Genomic DNA, 19,655 nt, shown 5'->3' on the forward strand with positions numbered 1-19,655 from the left:
TATGCTCATTCCGAGTAAATCAGAATCAGGAATTTTGCCATGCAAATAATTCCCAAACTAACTAAAATGAGATGGTATTTATAAGTGAAGCAGTTCCCTCCAGGAAAAATAGTAAGAAATCAGACTCCTCTCTTCACCTGGAGCTAGCCCTTCATCGGGGCTCTCTCTCCCCATCCCTTCTCCTGAAAATAATGCCGCGTAATGTGTAAATATTTTGCCAATTCCATCCTCAAGAGGGGAAACAAGGGTTATTCTGTCTGCAGAATCTAATGAAACTGAAATTGCCAAATATTTACTTAGAATAATTAAAGAAATACACCTGGCATCATTTTCTATAAGCAATTCTCCTACCTTGTGCTTTTTTTCCCCCAGTATCTACCACTGATTGAAGTTCAAAAAGCTATGCTGAAAGTAATTCATCCAATCAATGCCCAGTTCTCCAAAATAATCACACTGACATGTTTAATCAGTTATCAGGAATTTAAACTGTAATTCTAAACTAGGCCAGTGACTAATTGTTCATTCATTTATAAAGTGCATTAGCCAATAGTTAGGACATTAAAGCATTGCTGCATCTCTAAGCAGAGGATAAAGGTGTTAACAGCACAACCTACAACATCAAGCTACATAATCTGCAAAAGTGAAGCACCTTTGAAGCTGTACTTCTTCACAGATGGTCCTACTATCTTCATGCAGTTTTAGGATATAATTCACATGCACTGGGCCATCTTCTAGCTCTAATACTTCTTTTACTTGTACCCTGAAAATCCTACAATTAGCTTCAGAGCCTCCTCTGTCTAGAACCTTCAAGAACACTAATAATATTAAGCACTACCAAATCAAATTATTGCCTTTCAATTTCTACTTTATTTGGCCACTTTTTAGTATCTGGTAACACTTGACCTATCCTCAGTTTACATAGCTCATTTTAAGCTGTCTTTGTTTTACTCCTATCATTCAGGAGACAGAGGCAGGTGGATGGATCTCAGAGTTCAAGGCCAGCCTGGTCTATACAGTGAGTCCTAGGCCAGCCAAAGCTACAAAGTGAGACCTTCTTTGGAAGGAAAGAAGGGAGAGAGAGGGAGAGAGGGGAAGGGGCAGAGGGGGGAGAGGGAGGGAAGGAAGGATGGAGGAAGGGAGGGAGGAATTTATAGGGCACCTTTTCTATGGTACAGGCTATGGGAGGTCTGGGTTGGATTTAGAATTAGCAACAGTGATGAAGGTGACTACCTGCTAAAGGCTATTTCTTAAATACTAGAACATTCCTAACCATGGCAGAGGTAACAAGGTTCTAAGCAATAAGTTACAAGTTAGAGCTTTTTACCAGTTCTGCAGGGCTCTTTTGATTATAAAAAAAGAGAATAACTTTTGGTGGCCTATTTGAGATGCGATTTTTCTGGGTTTTATGGTACTGGGGATTGAACTCAGGGCCCCACACCGATGCTAGGCAAGCATTGTACTACTGAGTAACACCACAGCCCTTTCCACTGTGACCTCGAATTCATTCTTGAGAATTCCAGTCAGCCTTTTTTGGGAGCCTAGAGGGAGGGGCAGCACATGCACATTAAGTGTGGAGTCAGTGTGGAATCCAGAAGACAATTTCAGGAGCCATTCCTTAGGAGCTGTCCACTTTTTTGTTGTTGGTTTTTTTGTTTGTTTGTTTGTTTTGTTTTGGCACAGGGTGCCTCATTGGCCTGGAAACCACTAAGAGGTCTTGGGTCTAACGGCATGGCTCAGTGGGTAAAAGCACTTGCCATGAAAGTCTGATGACCTGAATTGGATCCTCAGAACCCATGTAAAGGTGGTAGGGGAGAACTGACTCCACAAAATTGCCCTTGACTTCCATATCACCTGCACCTCTCTCTCTCTCTGTCTCTCTCTCTCTCTCTCTCTCTCTCTCTCTCTCTCTCTCTCTCTCTCTCTCTGTCTCTCTCTCTCTCTGTCTCTCTCTCTGTGTCTCTCTCTCTCTCACACACACACACCTTCTTAAACATTAAAAAAAAAAAGTCAAGCATGGTGGTGCATGCCTTTAATCCCAGCATGCAGGAGGCACAGGCAGGGGGATCTCTGTGACTTTGAGGCAGTTCCAGGACAGCTAGAGCTACATAGCCACACACACACACACACACACACACACACACACACACACACACACACACACACACACACACACACAGAGGGGAGGGGCTGAAGAAATGGGCACAGTAGGAAGACTGCTTGTTGCTCTTCTGGTGGACTGGAGTTCTGTTCACAATCAGCTCACAACTAACTGCTTCTAACTCCAGCTCCAGGGGATCTGATACCTCTCCTGGTCTCCAAGGACACTGGCACACATATGCCATGCACCTACATGGCTATACATGCATATCTATAAATAAAAGTAAATTTTTAAAATAAAGTAATGTATTTTAATTCAAAGCACCCATGTACCTGTCTCTGGAAACTATTTCTTATAGCATCCCACTATAGTTTGAGATATAATACTTGAGCAAGCCAACTGAAAAAATTATTTTCACTTCCATTGTAATAAATAAAAAGAAATAGGTTTTAAAAATAAAACAAAGTCTCTAAAGAGACAGTAAAAGTAATATAAGAGTACAGACAGTCATAGATTAAAGGTGTAATTTAAAAAGCCACGTAAAATGGAATATACACAGAAGGTCTGAATTATGTATATTATTGTGTTTTCTTTAATTTTTTTGACTGCAGAGAGACATTTGTTTCTGGGGGCTGCTAAGTTAAACCAACATAAAGGTATCTTGACTTCAAAATGTGGGTCTAAGGATAGATACGTTGCTTTAGAAAAGAGGTTCTGCTTTTGTCCCCACAAAAGACGAGAACCTGTGGATTCCTTCCACGCTAATGTGGTTTGATGGAACAAACTCGCCCTACCGATCTGCCTCCCCAGAGTTGGAATTATAGCTATGCACCGCCACATCTGGCATTTTTTTCTTTGGGTGCTAGTGATCAAACTCAGGTTCTCATGTTCACAAAACATGCCAAGGTACTGTAAATATACAAAGGCCCTATAACAAAAAGTATGCATTTGATTGTATTTATGACTGTCACTATTTCCATCAACAATGAATCAAGGTCAGGAGATTTATCATTCACAATCAACTGCTCCTCATTGCAAAGATGAGGACGGCACTCCAGCATAACTTCTTTTACTCCATAATAAATGTTTTTTTTTCAGCTCTTAAGCAATACTCCTTAAGCACTTTAGCTTACATTATGGTTTAATGCATAACTGTTCATTAAATTTCTTTTAAAGTGTCTTAAATTTCTTTTAAAGTGTCCCTTTTTCAAACCTTCAAAGATGAGCAAAATAAACCCTTCACTAGAGTAGTGGCTTGAAAGAAAATGGCTCCCAAAGGGAGTGGCACTATGGAGATGTGGCTTTGTTAGAGTAGGTATGGCCTTGCTGGAGGAAGTGTCACTGCTGGGATAGGCTTTGAAGATTCCTATGCTCAGGATTCCGCCCAGTGTCTCAGACAACTGCTTGTTGCCTGCAAGATGCAGGACTCTTGGCTACCTTTCTAACACCACGTCTGCCTGCACACAGTCATGTTCTGAGTGAGGAGCAGACGGGCTGCGTTTCTGCCGCCCGGATCCCGGCCACCTGGCTAGCTTATGCCCCGAAATAACACACAAATTGTACTCTTTTAAACACTGCTTGGCCCATTAACTCTAGCCTCTTACTGGCTCTCACATCTTGACTAACCCATATCTAATAATCTGTATGCCACCATGAGATTGTGGCTTACGGGGAAAGATTCAGCATGTCTGACCTGGCGGCTGGCTCCATGGCATCTGTCTCAGAGAGGAGAGTCCTGGCGACTGCCAGAGGCATCTACCTCACTCCCAGCATCCTGTTCTGTCTACTCCACCCACCTAAGGGCTGGCCTATCAAATGGGCCAAGGCAGTTTCTTTATTAACCAATGAAATCAACTCAAACAGAAGACCCTCCCACATCAGGCTGAACCTTTGAACTGTAAACCACCACAATTAAATGTTGTCCATTTAAAGGGTTGCCATGGTCATGGTGCCTCTTCACAGCAATAGACACCCTAAGACAATCAGACATTTCTTGTTTCACAGATGTACTGCAAGTTGGCTAAAATACCTTCACATTATATGACAGTGGTTTTATCCAATGAATAAAATGTAAATTTTCCCTCATCACACACACCTATATATGGCGTATGTGTGTTTTTCTTTTATTATTCGGTTGGTGTTCATGTTGAAGGTTGAGACAAGGACTTCCATGTTGACCTTGGACTTCCTATTTTGCCAGGGACAGACAGGTAACCTTGAACTCCTGGTCCTCCTACTTCTACTTCCCAAGTGCTGGGGACCCTGTGCCACCAGTTAGCTGTTATTATTTTTTGCTATTATCATTTTTAAATCTTACTTTAAAATTCTGATGATCTTTAAATGAATGACATTTATATGGAGGATTTTTCATTTAACTCAAGATTTCCATTATCAGTTACTATTTCCATTGACATTTATTATCTTGCTTTTAACTGTTTACTTTTTGACAATGGCAAAAAAGTGACTATCTCCTATAAAATTAAATGTTTCTCCCGTCTCCTTAGTTATGCAGAAGCTACCTTCTCAATGAAGTCCTTCTTGACTACTCTCATTCTCTGTCATTAAATGTGGTACCTACTCCTGTTTACATTTATTAACATGCCACATACTGTATATAAGGGACCTATTTTTAACCTTTAGAGTGCTGACACAGATCAACTTATATTAAAGAAGAAATTTACATGTAACTTATTTAAATTTATTTATTTTGGAGAGTCTCAGTAAGTAGCCTTAGCTGGCCTAAAACTCTAATAATTTTAACTTTTAAATGCAGTGTGTGTGTGTGTGTGTGTGTGTGTGCGCGCGCACGCACGCGTGCCTGAGTACAGTCCCCACGGAAGCTATAAGAGGGCAACAGATAGCCCTAGAGCTAGAATTACAGGCTGTATAGAGCCACCACCCAATATGGATCCTGGGAACCAAACTCAGGCCCTTTGGAAGAGCATGTGCTCTTATTTGCTTAACCACCATTCCAGTCACAATGTTATTTCAATGCTTGTCCTTCCTGTGTAGATTGTACAATAAGTCCATGTGGGCAGGGAGGCTTGCTTGTACCTAGATCCTACCATGTAATTTTTTTATTTGGGAAACAAAGCCTCTCACTGAACCTGGAGCTAACAAGTTTGACTAAGCCTGGCTAGACCCTGAGCCCTGGAGATCCTCCTGTTCCACCTCCCCAACAAACTAGAATTATAAGCGTATACCACCACACCTGTGCTTTTTTTTTGTTTGTTTTTATGTGAGTTGTAGAGATCAGACTCAGATTCTCATGACTTTGTAGCAAACATTTTACCAACTGAGCCATCTTCCTAGCCTACCATATAAATTGTATCTAGCACTAGAATATCAAGTTGTTCAACAGAGACTTTGGTATGTATGTTTGGGGAACATCCCATCTATATATTTCTTTTTTTTTTCTTTTTTTTTCTTTTTTTGGTTTTTCGAGACAGGGTTTCTCTGCAGCTTTTTTTTAGAGCCTGTCCTGGAACTAGCTCTTGTAGACCAGGCTGGCCTCAAACTCACAGAGATCCACCTGCCTCTGCCTCCCGAGTCCATCTATATATTTCTATCAGTAGGTTGTATTCTGTACTTATACATATCCTAGGAAAAGATACTACTAACATAAACTACCTCTTAAATATTTGAATGCCCCTAAGAATTTTCTCAATGTCTCATTTCATTTGCATTAACAAATTTGTATAACAACTCTATTAGGCAAGCAATACAGTTTTAAAAAATATTTATTTATTTATTAATTATGTATACAATATTCTGTCTGCGTGTATTCCTGCAGGCCAGAAGAGGGCACCAGACCTAATTACAGATGGTTGTGAGCCACCATGTGGTTGCTGGGAATTGAACTCAGGACCTTTGGAAGAGCAGGCAATGCTCTTAACCGCTGAGCCATCTCTCCAACCCCGCAATAGTTTTAATAAAGTAAATCAGCAGCAGCAACAGCATCAATGAATAAGTCACAGTCAAAAGCCATAGTATGACTGCATTTCCACTCTATTCTTAAATTCCTTCTAAAATAGTAGTTCTGAGACTCTATCCCTGTCTGGAAAAGATTTGGTAAACTCAGACCTACTTCAAAGCATACCTTTAATACAAAGAAGGACAGGAGTCAACACAGATCCTAAAGGGATTAACCCTCAAAGGAAATCAAAATAGGGCAGGGTCCCGGACAAAAGAACATTAAGAAAAAGACTATTTGCAGTGGGAAAAGGGCAAGTCAAACAACAATAAAAGCTAACATTTATTTACTAAATATATTATTTCACAGTAAACTTTTTAAGAATGCCATGTTATTTTAGTTAATTTTCAAAACAAATCTTTCAAGTGATAAGTACCTTTTTCAAAATACAGAAATTAACACTGGAAGAGGACTGCTGCAGCAGGAAGATAAATCTGGAGCGGCAACTAGAGGAGCATCTTCAAGGCAGCAGCGAAGATGACAAACTGAGGAAGCAGATAAAAGGGGAAGCCTGAGGACACAGGAGAGTTTGACAGAGAACCTGAAATGGAAAGCTACAGAGTCCTAACTTCATAGACAACAAGGGTTACTAAGTTTTTGGGTTTTTTATTTGCTTGTTTTAGTTTATGTTGAGACAGGGTTTCTCTGTGTAGCCCTGGCTGTCTTGAAACTCGTTCTATAGACCAGGCTGGCCTCCAACTCAGAGATCCACCTGCCTCTGCCACTTGAGTGTTGGGATTAAAATCAAGAGTCACCACCGCCAGGCAAGGGTTACTAAAAGAAACCCTTTTATATGGTCTTGCTGTGGAATAATGCTCTTGTACACTGTAAGATTTGTCACTCGAATTGGTTTAATAAAACTCTAATTGGCCAGTAGCCAGGCAGGAAGTATAGGTGACCAGACTATGATGGGAAGAAGGACTGGGTCCAGAGTCACGGGTAAACACAGAGAAGCAAGACTGAGAACGCCACACTGAGAAAAGGTACCAAGCCACATGGCAAAGTATAGGTAGAAATATGGGTTAATATTCCCTATGGGAGGGGCTTGGTTGTGCCCCAACTTAATGTGCCAGACTCTGTTGACTCCCCATAGGATCTCTTACCCACCTTGGGAGGAGGGGATGGGGGGTGGGCTGGGGGTGGAGGCGAGGAGGAGGTGAGAGAGAAAATTGTGGTTGGAATATAAAATGAAATTTTAAAAAAAGAAATATGGGTTAATTTAAGCATAAGAGTTAAGCCTGAGCTATCAGTTGAGCATTTCTAATTAATATAAGCCTCTGAATGTTTGAGAACAACCAGAAACTTCTGTTTCCACAGTCTACTTCAGAAAAATCTGACAAGGGACTTGAACTGAAGTAACAAAAAATAAAGAGTGGAAAGAAAAGAATGGAAGCAATACTCTAAAGAGAGAATTCCGTGAACCTGGTATCAACTGGCCTGAGTGACATGGGATATGTTATCATCACAACAGAAACGTCAACCTAAGCATGTAGTTTTTACATAGTGAGAAGATATGACACATGTTAATACCACCATATCTTTACAAAAAAAGGGAATATACATACTTAAAAATATACTCTAGGAGCTGGAGACATGGCTCATCAGTTAAAAGCACTTGCTGATCTTGCAGAGCACCTGAGTTTAGTTCCTGACACCCACATGATGGCTCACAACCATCCATAACTCCAGTTCTAGGGCTCTGGCACCTTCTGAGGGTGTGAGGTACACATGTAGAGCACATATACATACATACACATTCCAACAAACAAAACATTCATACACTTGAGAATACATCTTTTAAAAGTTAAAAAATATAAAAATATGGACTCATGTTAAGAAGCTTAGATAAGATTAAAATGTCACCTAATTACATAATACATAGTCCTAGCTATGATATGGTAATATATAATGAAGTCTTTAAATTTTTCTAATTTTAATCCTGAGTCCTGGGATTAAAGGTGTGTGCCACCACTCCTTGGCCAGTATGGCTGCTTTGCTCTCTGCTCTTCAGGCAAGCTATATTTACTAAAACACAAATAAAATACCACTATAACAAGTGGTATTGACAATACAGCAAGTTAAATGATTGTGTTTTAAAGCAGACAGTTGGGTTTCAATATAAGCTTTTGGCATTTAACAATCGGTTATGTCCTTAGTTTCAATTTCCTGTGTAAAAAGAGATAACACTTAGGACGGTAGTGAACATTAACTGTGGTAAAGCCCTTGACACAATATCTAAAACAAAGAAAGTACTTAGTAAATAGTAACTATCAATATCCTTGTTTGGCTAGAGGTTCTTAAAAATTAACATCTACAGACAATTCCCTTATCCAAACTACTTGGTCCGGATCAAAGATTATGCACAACAGCTGCAGCTATCTGTACAGTGATATTAATCACCTCTGACTGAAGCTTAGTCTAGAACAAGAAGTTAGGAAACTACTGTCCATGAAAAGGCGAGTTTCACAAGATACTGCCAGGAAGTGTCCATGGGTTATAGAAGTATGTTACCGAGTGAAAGAACGATCTTCCTGTGGTTTGCCTTGCCCACTTACGGTGTCAGTGTTGAATGTGTGCTGGTTTCTATGGTTCTTACAGGCCCCTCTGCAAGGTGAGAAAGCAAACAGAGATTATGGTGTAATCTCTGCTGAGGCAGGCCATTGGTTCCTGCAGTTACATGATGCTTAGCAAGGTTCATAAGGCAACCTAGAGAGCCTGTAATGGCAAGCAAAAGGCCAAAGACAAATGGTGGAAGAGCTGGGGCCACAAGGACAGGCCTTACAGGGGCTGTGACTGTTATCTTTGGTAATGGAATTCTTACCAGCCCCTTTTCAAAAGCAACAAAGCAGTACCTGATAACAAATGCTACACATGCCCCTCTCTGCAGAAAAGGTGTGTATTTATTAGAACTACTCAAAAGCAAGAAACTGCAGTCCACAGCAGAGAACTGAGTGGCTGTGGTAACATGTCTGCAGCTCCAGCACTCCAGCTAGACTGTGGCTGAGGCCAGCCAGAACCACATAGAGAGATTTCACGTCAAAAAACAGTAAGTAGGGGCAAAAAAGAAGAAAAGGAAGGAAGGGAAAGAGAGAGAAACAAGAAAGCAAGCGAGCAAGCAAGTGGGCAGAAAACCCACAAAAGCAGAGTTAGGAAAACAAAAGACTATTTTATAAATCCCTAGACTCATTTTTACTACATTTGACAACATTCTAACTTTATTGAGTATCCATTTCATTAGACCACAGTTAATTTAGAGGTAATCACCAAGTCTTGTCAACAGAAACAAATTCATTCCAGTGTACTGGAAGACGGGCAGCCTGGTGGGAAAAGACATGAGCCTTGTCAACAAACCTGCTGAGTGAGACCTTGTCTGACACTGCTCAAGAGCTCTCTGTAGCTGCATCGTTAAAGTCAAGAACAACGATCCTCTACATAAAATGAAGCAAATTTAATAACATGCAAACTATCCTAGCACACTACCTGAAAATCAATAAATATCCAATAACATGGGTTCACTTCCCCATATGTACTGAGGAACTTTTTTGGTTTTTTGGGTTTTTTGAGACAGGATTTCTCTCTGTAGCTTTGGAGCCCATCCAGAACTTGCTCTGTAGACCAGACTGGCCTCGAACTCACAGAGATCTTCCTTTGCCTCCCGAGTCCTGGGATTAAAGGTGTGCACCACCATTACCTGGCCCAGGAAGTTTTACATAAATAAGGTTATCCAAATATACAGGTTCAAAATTATTGAGGACCTTCAAATATAACATCCCTGAAAGTTATTAACTTTTTGAAAAGTCAACATTTTTAGCATAAACAACTGATCAAATAGGAAAATTATTTGTATTTTTAAGTTTTACTTTCTTTAAATTAGGGGATTGGCACATACTTCTCTTGAAGACCTGGGCTCAGTTCCCAGCATCTACACTAGAGCGGCTCACAACTGCCTCTAACTCCTCTGGCTCCCACAGGCACCTGCACTTCTGTACACATTATTAAATATAAATCTTTAAAATTGCCAAAAAATAATAAAAGGAGAGGGCTAGTGAGAAAACTCAGCAGGTAAAGGCACTTGGTGTTAATTCTGACAACCTGAGTTCAGTATGAAAGACCCACATGGTGAAAGAGAGAATCAACTCCTTCCGGTTATACCTCTCTCTCTCTCTCTCTCTCTCTCTCTCACACACACACACACACAGAATTACATACATTTATACATACACACCCTAATAAAATTTATACCCACACACTAAGATTTAAAAATAAAAAAGTTGATATTATTAATTTCAATGTGTACTTAAAATGTTACCAAACTTAATTTTACATAGAGAATTGAAGTCGAATTGTGACTCACAGTATCTGACTAACACTTCATTTTACAAACAGAAATGTTTGATAATATCTCCAATACACCTATACTCTCTATTAAAAATCAAGTCATTACAAGGAAGACTAATTCCTGTTGCCACCACTGAAAATAATAATCAAAACTATCCATCTTTTCAGACATCTTTTTAATAAAATGTATCTATTAGTTTAAAGAGAAAAACCCACTGTCCCAAGAGTTTAAAAGCACACATTAAGGGGTTGGACTGTAACTCAGTGACAGAAAGCTTAATTAGCATTTGTGATGTCCCAGGTTTGATCCTCAGGTACCACAAAAACAGATTAGAGGGATGGATGGCTAGATGAACAGAAAAACCCCCACCCAATGATACACCTTGGGGTCATTCTAATATATATGTACTTTATTCTTTTTAACTGCTACAGTATATATGTATGAACAGACTATCTACTTTCCTGTTAATGAACATTTTAATTATGTCTTTCTTTTTAAACATCAAGACCAACACAAAATCTCTTTGTATGTGCCTGTAGGATAATATGGTAGAAGTTAAAACACATAAAAAATACATTTAAATTTTAATAAATACTACCAAAATGCTATAACATGGTTTTATAAATTTAAAATCACAATAAAAGTGCAAAGTATGTTTTCCTACGCACTCATTAAATACTGAAAGAATCAAGGTTTCTATTTTTTGTAAATGGTGATACATTCACACAATTATTTCTCTGATTTATTTCTGTTCAATTTCACCAACACTTTCATATATTTACTAGATAATTTATTTTCTTTTGTGAAGTACTTTTGCACATATTTTTCCAAGGGCCTCTTTAAAAATCTGTATGAAGCCTAGACACAGTGATGCAAACCAGAAATCTCAGCACACTCAGCGACTGCAGGAGCCAAGGGGATCATCATGCCGACGGTGGTGGTGCACACCTTTAGTCCCACCACTCGGGAGGCAAAGGGAGGTGGATCTCTGTGAGTTTAAGGCCAGCCTGGTCTACAGTGAAGTCCAAGACAGGCTCCAAAGATCCATAGAGAAACCCATCTTGAAGAAACGAAAAACAAAGCAAAACAAAACAAAAGATCACCATAAATTCAAGGTCAGCCTGGGAAACAGTGAGAGCTCACATTTAAAATAACATACAGTAGCCAGCGGTGGTGGCACACATCTTTAATCTCAGCACTCGGGGAGGCAGAGGCAGGCAGATCTCTGTGTATTCAAGGCCAACCTGTTCCACAGAGCAAGTTCCAGGATAACCAGGGCTACACAGAGAAACCCTGTCTTGAAAAACAAAACAAAGCAAAACAAAAAAAATAAATAAATAAAAAACATACAGCTGGGCTAGATATAACTTGGTTGTAGAGTACAAAGACTCTGAATTCTTTTCCCAGTACTCTACACATACACACACGCACACACATACAACATTTGTTATTGCAAAGGCAAAAACAACTTAAATGTCAATCAATAGGTGACTGGTTAAATAAAATACAATACACCCAGATGAGAGATTATGCATATTACAAATATATTATTTTTAATGAGGATATGAAAAAATCTTCACGTTATATTGAAGAAGAGAGATGCAAAACACACATATTTTGCTTCTATTTCTCTGTAGTAGAAAAGCCACAATGCACAATTGTTTGTAAGTGCTTAAATAATCTCTAAAAGAATACAAACTAACTGGCAGACACTCAAAATGATGATTCTAGAGTCGGGGTACCAGAACTTTTTAAAGAACACAAGAGACACTGATGGATAGTCAAGACTGCAAAGGGCTGAGATAAAGTCTGGCATAAATGAATAAACACCCAGGTTCAGTCTCCACATAACACACACCCTCGGTTGCATTGCTAGTCCTATCATTACACAAAATTCTTCAGCAGGAACAGATGAACATGTGTACAAAACTCAATGAAATTCTATCACCACTCTGAAAACCACTGGAGAGGGAAAGCAGTCTTCAAACCTTACATGTAGCATATTTTCAACATTCATAGTGGTAAGTCAATAGCATTCTAGGAGGAACCTTTGAGAGTGCACTGTCTTACAAGTCATTAACTGTGTGACACCAAAGTCTGTATTACACAAGACCAACACAAATGTTATGTTCTTTCTCTTCCAAACTGTAAAATCCTCTAAGCAGAGAATGAATGAAAACTTCTGCTTAGTATAAATCTTAGACTAGAACAGTGAGTAAAGACTTCCTCATCCCACTCACAACCTGAGACAAACTTTACAGTCCAAGGGATGATATGCCTTCACAGATACTCAAATATATATTACATACTACTACTGAATTAGCCACTGGCCATAGAAAAAATGTTTAGGATTCAAACAATTCTATTAAGTCTTAGGCAAATTTCTTAAGAGCACTGTATTAAATGCAAAACAGGTATATTAAACAAATTCAAGCATTAAAACAAAAGTCTCTGATGTATTATCTTAAAGCAAATGGTTCACTTTATAAAGCAACTATGAAAGAACTAGAAGGGGTGTTTAAAGACACATACAAACACCCATTTTTGAAGTAAAGAAGAAAGGGTTCCTCAATCTGCTTAGCTATTCTATCATTAACAGCACTATTAGGATATTAGGAACCATACTCAAAGTAAATTTTCCAACTACAGCTCACTGTTTATTCTGTTTGTGGCTGCTGCTGCTGTTGTTTTAGTTTGTTTAAGACAGGGTTTCTCTGTGTAGCTCTGGCTGTCCTAGAACTCACTCTACAGACCAGGCTGGCCTCAAACACAGAGATCCGCCTGCCTTTGCCTCCTGAGTGCTGGGATTAAAGGCGTGCGCCACCACTGCCCTGCTTGTATTTGATATAACCTTATAACATGCCATGGGGGGGGGGGGGTCAAACACAAAGACCTGAGTTTAATCCTCAGAACAAAACCCAGGCAAAAATATTGGGTGTGGGGGTCATGTGTGTAATCCCAGCACTAGGATGGAAGACAGAGAGGGATCCACGGAGCTTGCTGGTCAGTCAGTCTAGACTAATTACTGGGCACCATGCCATCAGAGAGGTGGGCAGTGTTCCTGAGGACAACGGCTGAAACTGCCCTCTGGCTTTCACATACACATGTACACACTTGCATGTAGACCTGCGCACACATGTACACACACATGCACACTCTTAAAAATGAAGCCAATTTATCTAGATTTTTGATTAAAATACCACACATAACTAGATTCATAAAAATTTAATTTACATAAAATATTTCTTAATTTAACAATAATACATGACTATACAACAAAACTTTATTACCAGTTTTTAAAAGAGTATAGAAATACATCAGTAGGCAAAACACATAATCTGCTACTATTAAATAATTCCATAAAGCACATTATCAAGAAAATAGGATTAGGGTCTATAATTAAAGGCTATAAAATTATGGTTTTATTCTAGCTACATTAGTTCTACAGTCACTTCTGGAACTATTCAAAGAGCTCTCAGTTACAAAAACCCCTCTATGAACTCACTGAGGTTTACTCCTGTCCTCCAAGGAGCAAAGGCTTAGCTGACTGCTCTGTGAACTTTACAAAGATCCCTTTCTCCTCAGTTCCTATCCATCTCAAAGATGGATTCTTCTTCTGTCCTAAATAACTCATCCTCTCATTTCAAATTTCTGACAATAATGAATTATTACCATGAGTAAACCCTTTAAATCCCTCCATTAAGTACTCCTCATCTCATTTCAAAGATCTGATAATAATGAATTATTAGCATGAATAATTCCTTTGAAATCTCTTCCTCTCAACTCTTGGGTAGTCAATAAAAAGTCTTGATTTATATCTTATTACCAAAACACTTAAACCTGCCGTGCCAAATAAAAACACTTCCTGTGTAAAGTATGATTTTAAGATTTTCTTTTCCAAGCTCCAGGGCCAACTAATATCAAAATTTATGAATATAGTCAGATAACAATTTATGAATATAGTCAGATAACAATAAAAAGTCTAATAAGTCAGCATTTAGAAAAATGTAACCCTTTTCCTAAGGAGGCAACTTTGGCCTCAATTCAAACCTAGGCTAAGTGAAAATTCCAATTTTCAAAGGAAAAAAGAACTTCCTGAGAGATCCTAGAAGTTTTCCTTTGAGAAAACTGACAGTTGCTAGTTTGTCCAGCAATACAGAAATCCTCCCACCACCCTCCCCCTCCCCCCCCCCCGCACTCTGAGACTATCCCCAGGATGACACTGAGAGGGAGGCCTGCCCTGTTCTAGTGAGACTGCCAAACAACAACGACAAAAATAAAACATACACAAGAATAAATACTAAACTGAAAGAGTTCACAGTATGACAGGAACATACACAAATGATTTCTATAATAAGAAAATGGTCATGAACTGCAATATTGGTTTTTTGCATCAAAGCCCTATGGCTAGAAATGAGGGTAAGTTTGTCTCAAAGACTTAAATCACATGGAGCAAGCTTCTGAAGTACATGTAGGGTTCTCTGATATAAATATGGCAGAGGAAATAACATGAGCAAAATGGCTAGTGATAAAGCACTGGTCCCACTCTGAAGATGATACAGAGAAGACAGAGATAAGCTCACGGGTAAATGAGCCATCTAAAGTCACAGGAATATTACCTAACAAAGTACAAAGCAGAACACGGCTTTCTGTGTATACCAGGAAACGCTGGTGCATGCTGGACAAGAGCATCAGATAAGGCTTTATCTCCTGCTTCACTCCTTCCTAAGAGATGGCCCATGGCTGACCCAGCTCTTTTTTGGCTGTGGGTTGGGGTATCATGATAGCAATCCTGTGAGACAGATATTTTTACTATTCACAGTTTACACATGAGACTACAGAGGAACACAAAGGTGTGAACAAAAGCTGAGAATTAAGTGTACACTCAATCCCAGCAGACTCATTACACCAGGCCCGTAAGCTTAAGCACTGTTAAGTGCTCTGCTCTCTGCTTTGTCAAACAGCCGTAAGCCAGTCTTGGTCTGAAAATATCAAAACTCTAAGTGAGTTCTTGGACCCAATCATTTTCTCACAAATCTCACTGTACAATACAGCAAACACTTCACACAAATCTTCACAGCTGGCACCTATATGAACCAGGTATCTATCCCCTGAACCAAAAGCCTGTGCATAGTGTGGAGCCTTTCAAAACTTTTATAATGGACTTAATTGGACAAGGGCAGACTAAACAATATGTGGCAACCAAAAAGGAGGTCACACCAAACCTGAAGATATAAATAAGAGAGAAAGTCTAAAACCCTTCTTTCACCTGAAATTAGGGTGTAATGGGGGGGGCATGCAAACTAGCTTTAGGTATGCCACTTACATCAAAGTAGTTCAGACCAAAAGTACTCCTGACTTCAGTTACTAAAGGCTCAGGTGACAGATAATTCGAAGACATCCAACAACTCTACCCCTTGAATACAGTTAAGGAAGCTGACCACTCAAAATGTTTTCAGGCTTTTTAGCATAGTTAACGGACCATCAGTCTATAACCCAAAATACTGTCTGCAATAGTAGATTTCCTTAAACCGACTGTGTAAAGGCAGCTATAAAATGGTTTCTGTCTATGTGTATTCTTGCTCATGTGGCTATGTACAGATGTGCATGTGGGTGCCCGTGTATGTGGGTGCCTGAGACTCTCTACCTTTATTATTTGAGACAAGGTTTCTCAATGAACTAGAAGCTCTCCTCAGCCACACTGGCCGGGCCAATGAGTTCCAGGGATCTGCCTGTGGCCACTCTCCCACTGTGGGGATTAAAGGAATGTGCTGCAAGCCTTCCTCCCCTACTCATGCTTTTTATAAGGGCTCTGGTGAGGAAGGCAGGTCCTCAGGCTTACACAGCGGGCACCTGACCGGCTGAGCCCTCTCCCCCACCCCGCAGCTGTTTTGATCCACCAATCTGATACCATATACCTTGTGAAATCCATGGGACATAAACAAATTAGGAACGAGACACCTGAAGAAGGGTGCGGCCTATCATCTAGCTCTAGAACTTCAATAATACATACATGGGTCCAGGCTCACACCAGGATGGTTCAGAGCTGAAGGGCCAGGAATACGAATAGGAATGCTTCCTCTCCGGTGGATTTTTCAGCTGTCTAGGTCTCTAATTGCAGATCAGAGACCCCAAAAGAGCCGTCTTGACTCTTACAGTACATCTCCAGGACAACAGGCAACTCTCAGGCCCTCCCCCAAGGTTTCTCGGTATGCTGAAAAGGAATGGGGCGACATAGCTTATGTCACCATTCCCAGTATCTTCCCTGCCAGACCATCAGCCCATTTCTGTGGCTTCAACACCTGCTGCCGTTTCTGCCACTCTCCGGCCCTCACCTTATAAAACCCACATGTCAGTTTCAGGAACAGAGAAGAGCATCTCCTTGCAAGGTTCCCAAGCTTAACCAGCTCTACATTACACCAGCTAAAAGGAGGACACAGAAACGGGAGGGGCTTTCTTTATTTAAATGTATTTCTTTGCAAAACAGTCACACCATGACCCGAGCTATAAGTTGAGCAATTAAAAGATAACCTGCCTAGGATGAAAGCAAGTGTAATACTTTAGCCCCCAGTTAAACTGAAAATAGCATTCCCAGGAGCTTAATGGTCAATTTCTGGGCAGTGGAACTGCCTAAACCACAGGAATTAAGTTGTGTGTGTGTGTGTGTGTGTGTGTGTGTGTGTGTGTGTGTGTGTGTGTGTTTTAATTTGCACCCAAATCTCTCTTGGAGTGATATTTTGGCCAAACTGTTCACAGAACCTTTGCTATGGAGCAGGTCAGAGTAGACGGTGTCTAATCCTTCTAGAAACAGTCCAACCCTGAGGCTCAACTTCAACAGTTCATTTGTCACCCCCACAATACAATCTGCTTTTACAGATCAGAAAGGCTTCCACAGACAGTGTCTAGTATCAATTCACAGAGAAATATAAAGTAGCAAAAATCTGGAAAGCCAGATCAATGCGGGGCAGGAAATCCTAACTCATTTGGCTGTATCCAAGCATTACATATATGCAAATTCTAGGTGTAAGAAATATTAACTGTGAAAAGCTTACCCCTACGAAAGTAACTTAAAATACTGGGAACTTAAAAGACTCTCACAAAGCATCCATTGCTCCGGTGTAATTTCCCAAGTTTTAATACCTAAAATATCTTCATTAAGAGTCCCAGGATCTCAACAGGGAATAAAAAATGACGTTTCACGTGTTTGCTCCTGGGGTTTTAATAAAATTCCAAATTCTTTTGAAAGGGAGTAACTTTTTTAAAAAAGTGGGAGAATCCAAAATAAGTTATAGCGTCAATATTTAAGAAGAAAAAATTTATATTCTGCTGAAGAAAGCGGTATTACCCAGTCTAACACAAAACATAAACTATCTTTCACAGCCACGGGTTTAGGAGAGACACCGTGGAGCATGATTCCAATCTAAAGGCACTGAATAAAATCTTTTTACAAAAAAAGTTAAGTTTTATTGATTTGTTTTTCAACAGTGAGGGGGGGTCGTCTAAATAAGCTGGGGGGAGTCAATATCAAACGGGTTATTAAAAAGACTAAGGATCGCAAGGACAATCACACTAGCCTGTCCCCGAGTAAGCTTCTAAACTCCTCAGCGCGGCTCTCACAAAAGTAACAAATGCACGGGAAAGAATGAAGTGGGTTAAATGCGGGCTGGATGACTGTGTTTTGAGACCTGCTCACAGGAAGCCACTACATCCTGCCCACAGTCCCTGTCAGTCACGCCGTCTCTCGATTCAAGTCCCTGCCGCCGCTGCCGCCGCCGCCGCAGCAGCAGCAAGGTGGGGCGGGCACAGGTGTCCGGCCCGTGCTTCTCGGGCGTCCCGCTCGCCTGCCCGCCTCGCCTCGCCGCACCCAGCCGACCCCGGGCCGCCGGCTTCCGCAGCCCCCAGCAGCCGTGTCGACCTCGCCGGATACCCGGAGCCCCAGGGAGCCCGCACCCCCTCCTCAGCCCGCCACCCGGCCCAGCCCCGCCCCGCCCCGGCCGGCCTCCCTCCTACAGCCGCGCCTCCCCGGTAATTACCACGGGGCTCCCACCTCGGGCCGCTCCCGTCGTCCGCGGCCGCCCGCAGGCCTGCGTCCGAGAGAGGCCGGAAACTCGGCGCGCCCCCGGCCGCGCCCCGGGCTCCCGCGTCCAGGCCGCGCTCCAGGCGGCGCCCCTCATGCCCGCCTGCCCGCCTGCCGCCCGCTCGCCCGCGCGGGCAGCTCCCCGCCCTGCTCGCGCCGAGGGAAGCCCCGACCCGCGCCGTCCCGTCGACGCGGCGCCTCCCCCAACACACCCCCATCCAGGCTCACCAGTCCCGGGCGTGCCGCCACCCCCGCGCGCCTGCCGCCCACCCTCAGCCGCGCCGCCCCGGGATCCCCTCCGGCCCCCCCTTCCCGACCCCGGCCCCGCTTACAGATCCTGCCGCGCAGGCTCTGCAGCACTCGGACCTCGCGGCTGTCCTCGTCTCCCGTCTCGGGTTCGGCCGTGCCCGTGACGGCCGGCGCCTCGGGAGAAGCCGCCGCCGCAGCAGCAGCCGCCATGGTGCCGCCCGGCCCCTACCGCAGTCCTACCGCCTGCGTAGCCGGGCAAGGCGGAGCCCGGCGAGGCCTAGGCCGGATCGAGTCGCGCTCTGGCCCCGCCCCGGCTTCGGGCTGCCTCGCCCCGCCCCTCGCGCCGTGCCCGCCCGCCTCGCCCAGCCTCGCTGGGACCCTGCTCCAGCTCTCGGCCTTGAGCGAGTGGGGAGGGGGAAAGGCTCTGAAACCCCCACCGGGAGGACAACTCTGGCCCTGCTGTGATCCCCAGAACCCTGGGAATTGGGCGTCCCCCACGAACGGACCTCCAGGTCCCCTAATGTTCAAGGAAAATAGGAGTCCTCAGTCAGTGCGACTCCAGGTTCAAAGAGAAAGTTTGGCATTTGGAGCGAACATCAAACAACTAAGAGATGTATTGAGACTCTCCCAGCAGTGGCCAAATGCTCCCGAACGAGGAGACAAACCACAACCTTTGCTCTAAGAACACTGCTCCGCAAAAAAATTGGCTCAAGCAAAGGACCACAGACTCCCACCCAGCCCGAGACCCAGAGAAATTCTGACGTTATCACCCCTGGTGTATTTCAGAACCAGAAAGAGGACCTGTTCCCCACTCTCATAAACAGGCTTTTAAGAAAGTAGATTGGCCCTGCGGAGTTTGTAAATCTTCAACTAGTTGTTGTCTCTATCTTAAGGGAACTATTCACAGTGAGTAAACTGT

At 42.1% G+C, this 19,655-nt stretch overlaps 1 protein-coding gene across 2 annotated transcripts in view; it reads right to left on the bottom strand.

Moving 5' to 3' along the window:
* Rasa2 (RAS p21 protein activator 2) overlaps positions 1-18,960 on the bottom strand; it is a 110,312-nt gene extending 91,352 nt beyond the window's left edge. Inside the window, exon 1 of one of the 2 annotated variants that reach the window (XM_038323756.1) lies at positions 18,820-18,960. In XM_038323756.1, the coding sequence (XP_038179684.1) occupies positions 18,820-18,946 (127 nt within the window). In that variant the 5' untranslated portion in view covers positions 18,947-18,960. Of the gene's footprint in view, positions 1-16,745; positions 16,829-18,819 lie in introns of those variants that run through there. The other variant, XM_038323758.1, reaches the window with a different exon arrangement.
* Between the last annotated feature and the right edge of the window lie 695 nt (positions 18,961-19,655).

The sequence above is a fragment of the Arvicola amphibius genome, chromosome 3, assembly GCF_903992535.2.
Source record: "Arvicola amphibius chromosome 3, mArvAmp1.2, whole genome shotgun sequence".
In the NCBI taxonomy this organism is placed as follows: Eukaryota; Metazoa; Chordata; class Mammalia; order Rodentia; family Cricetidae; genus Arvicola; species Arvicola amphibius.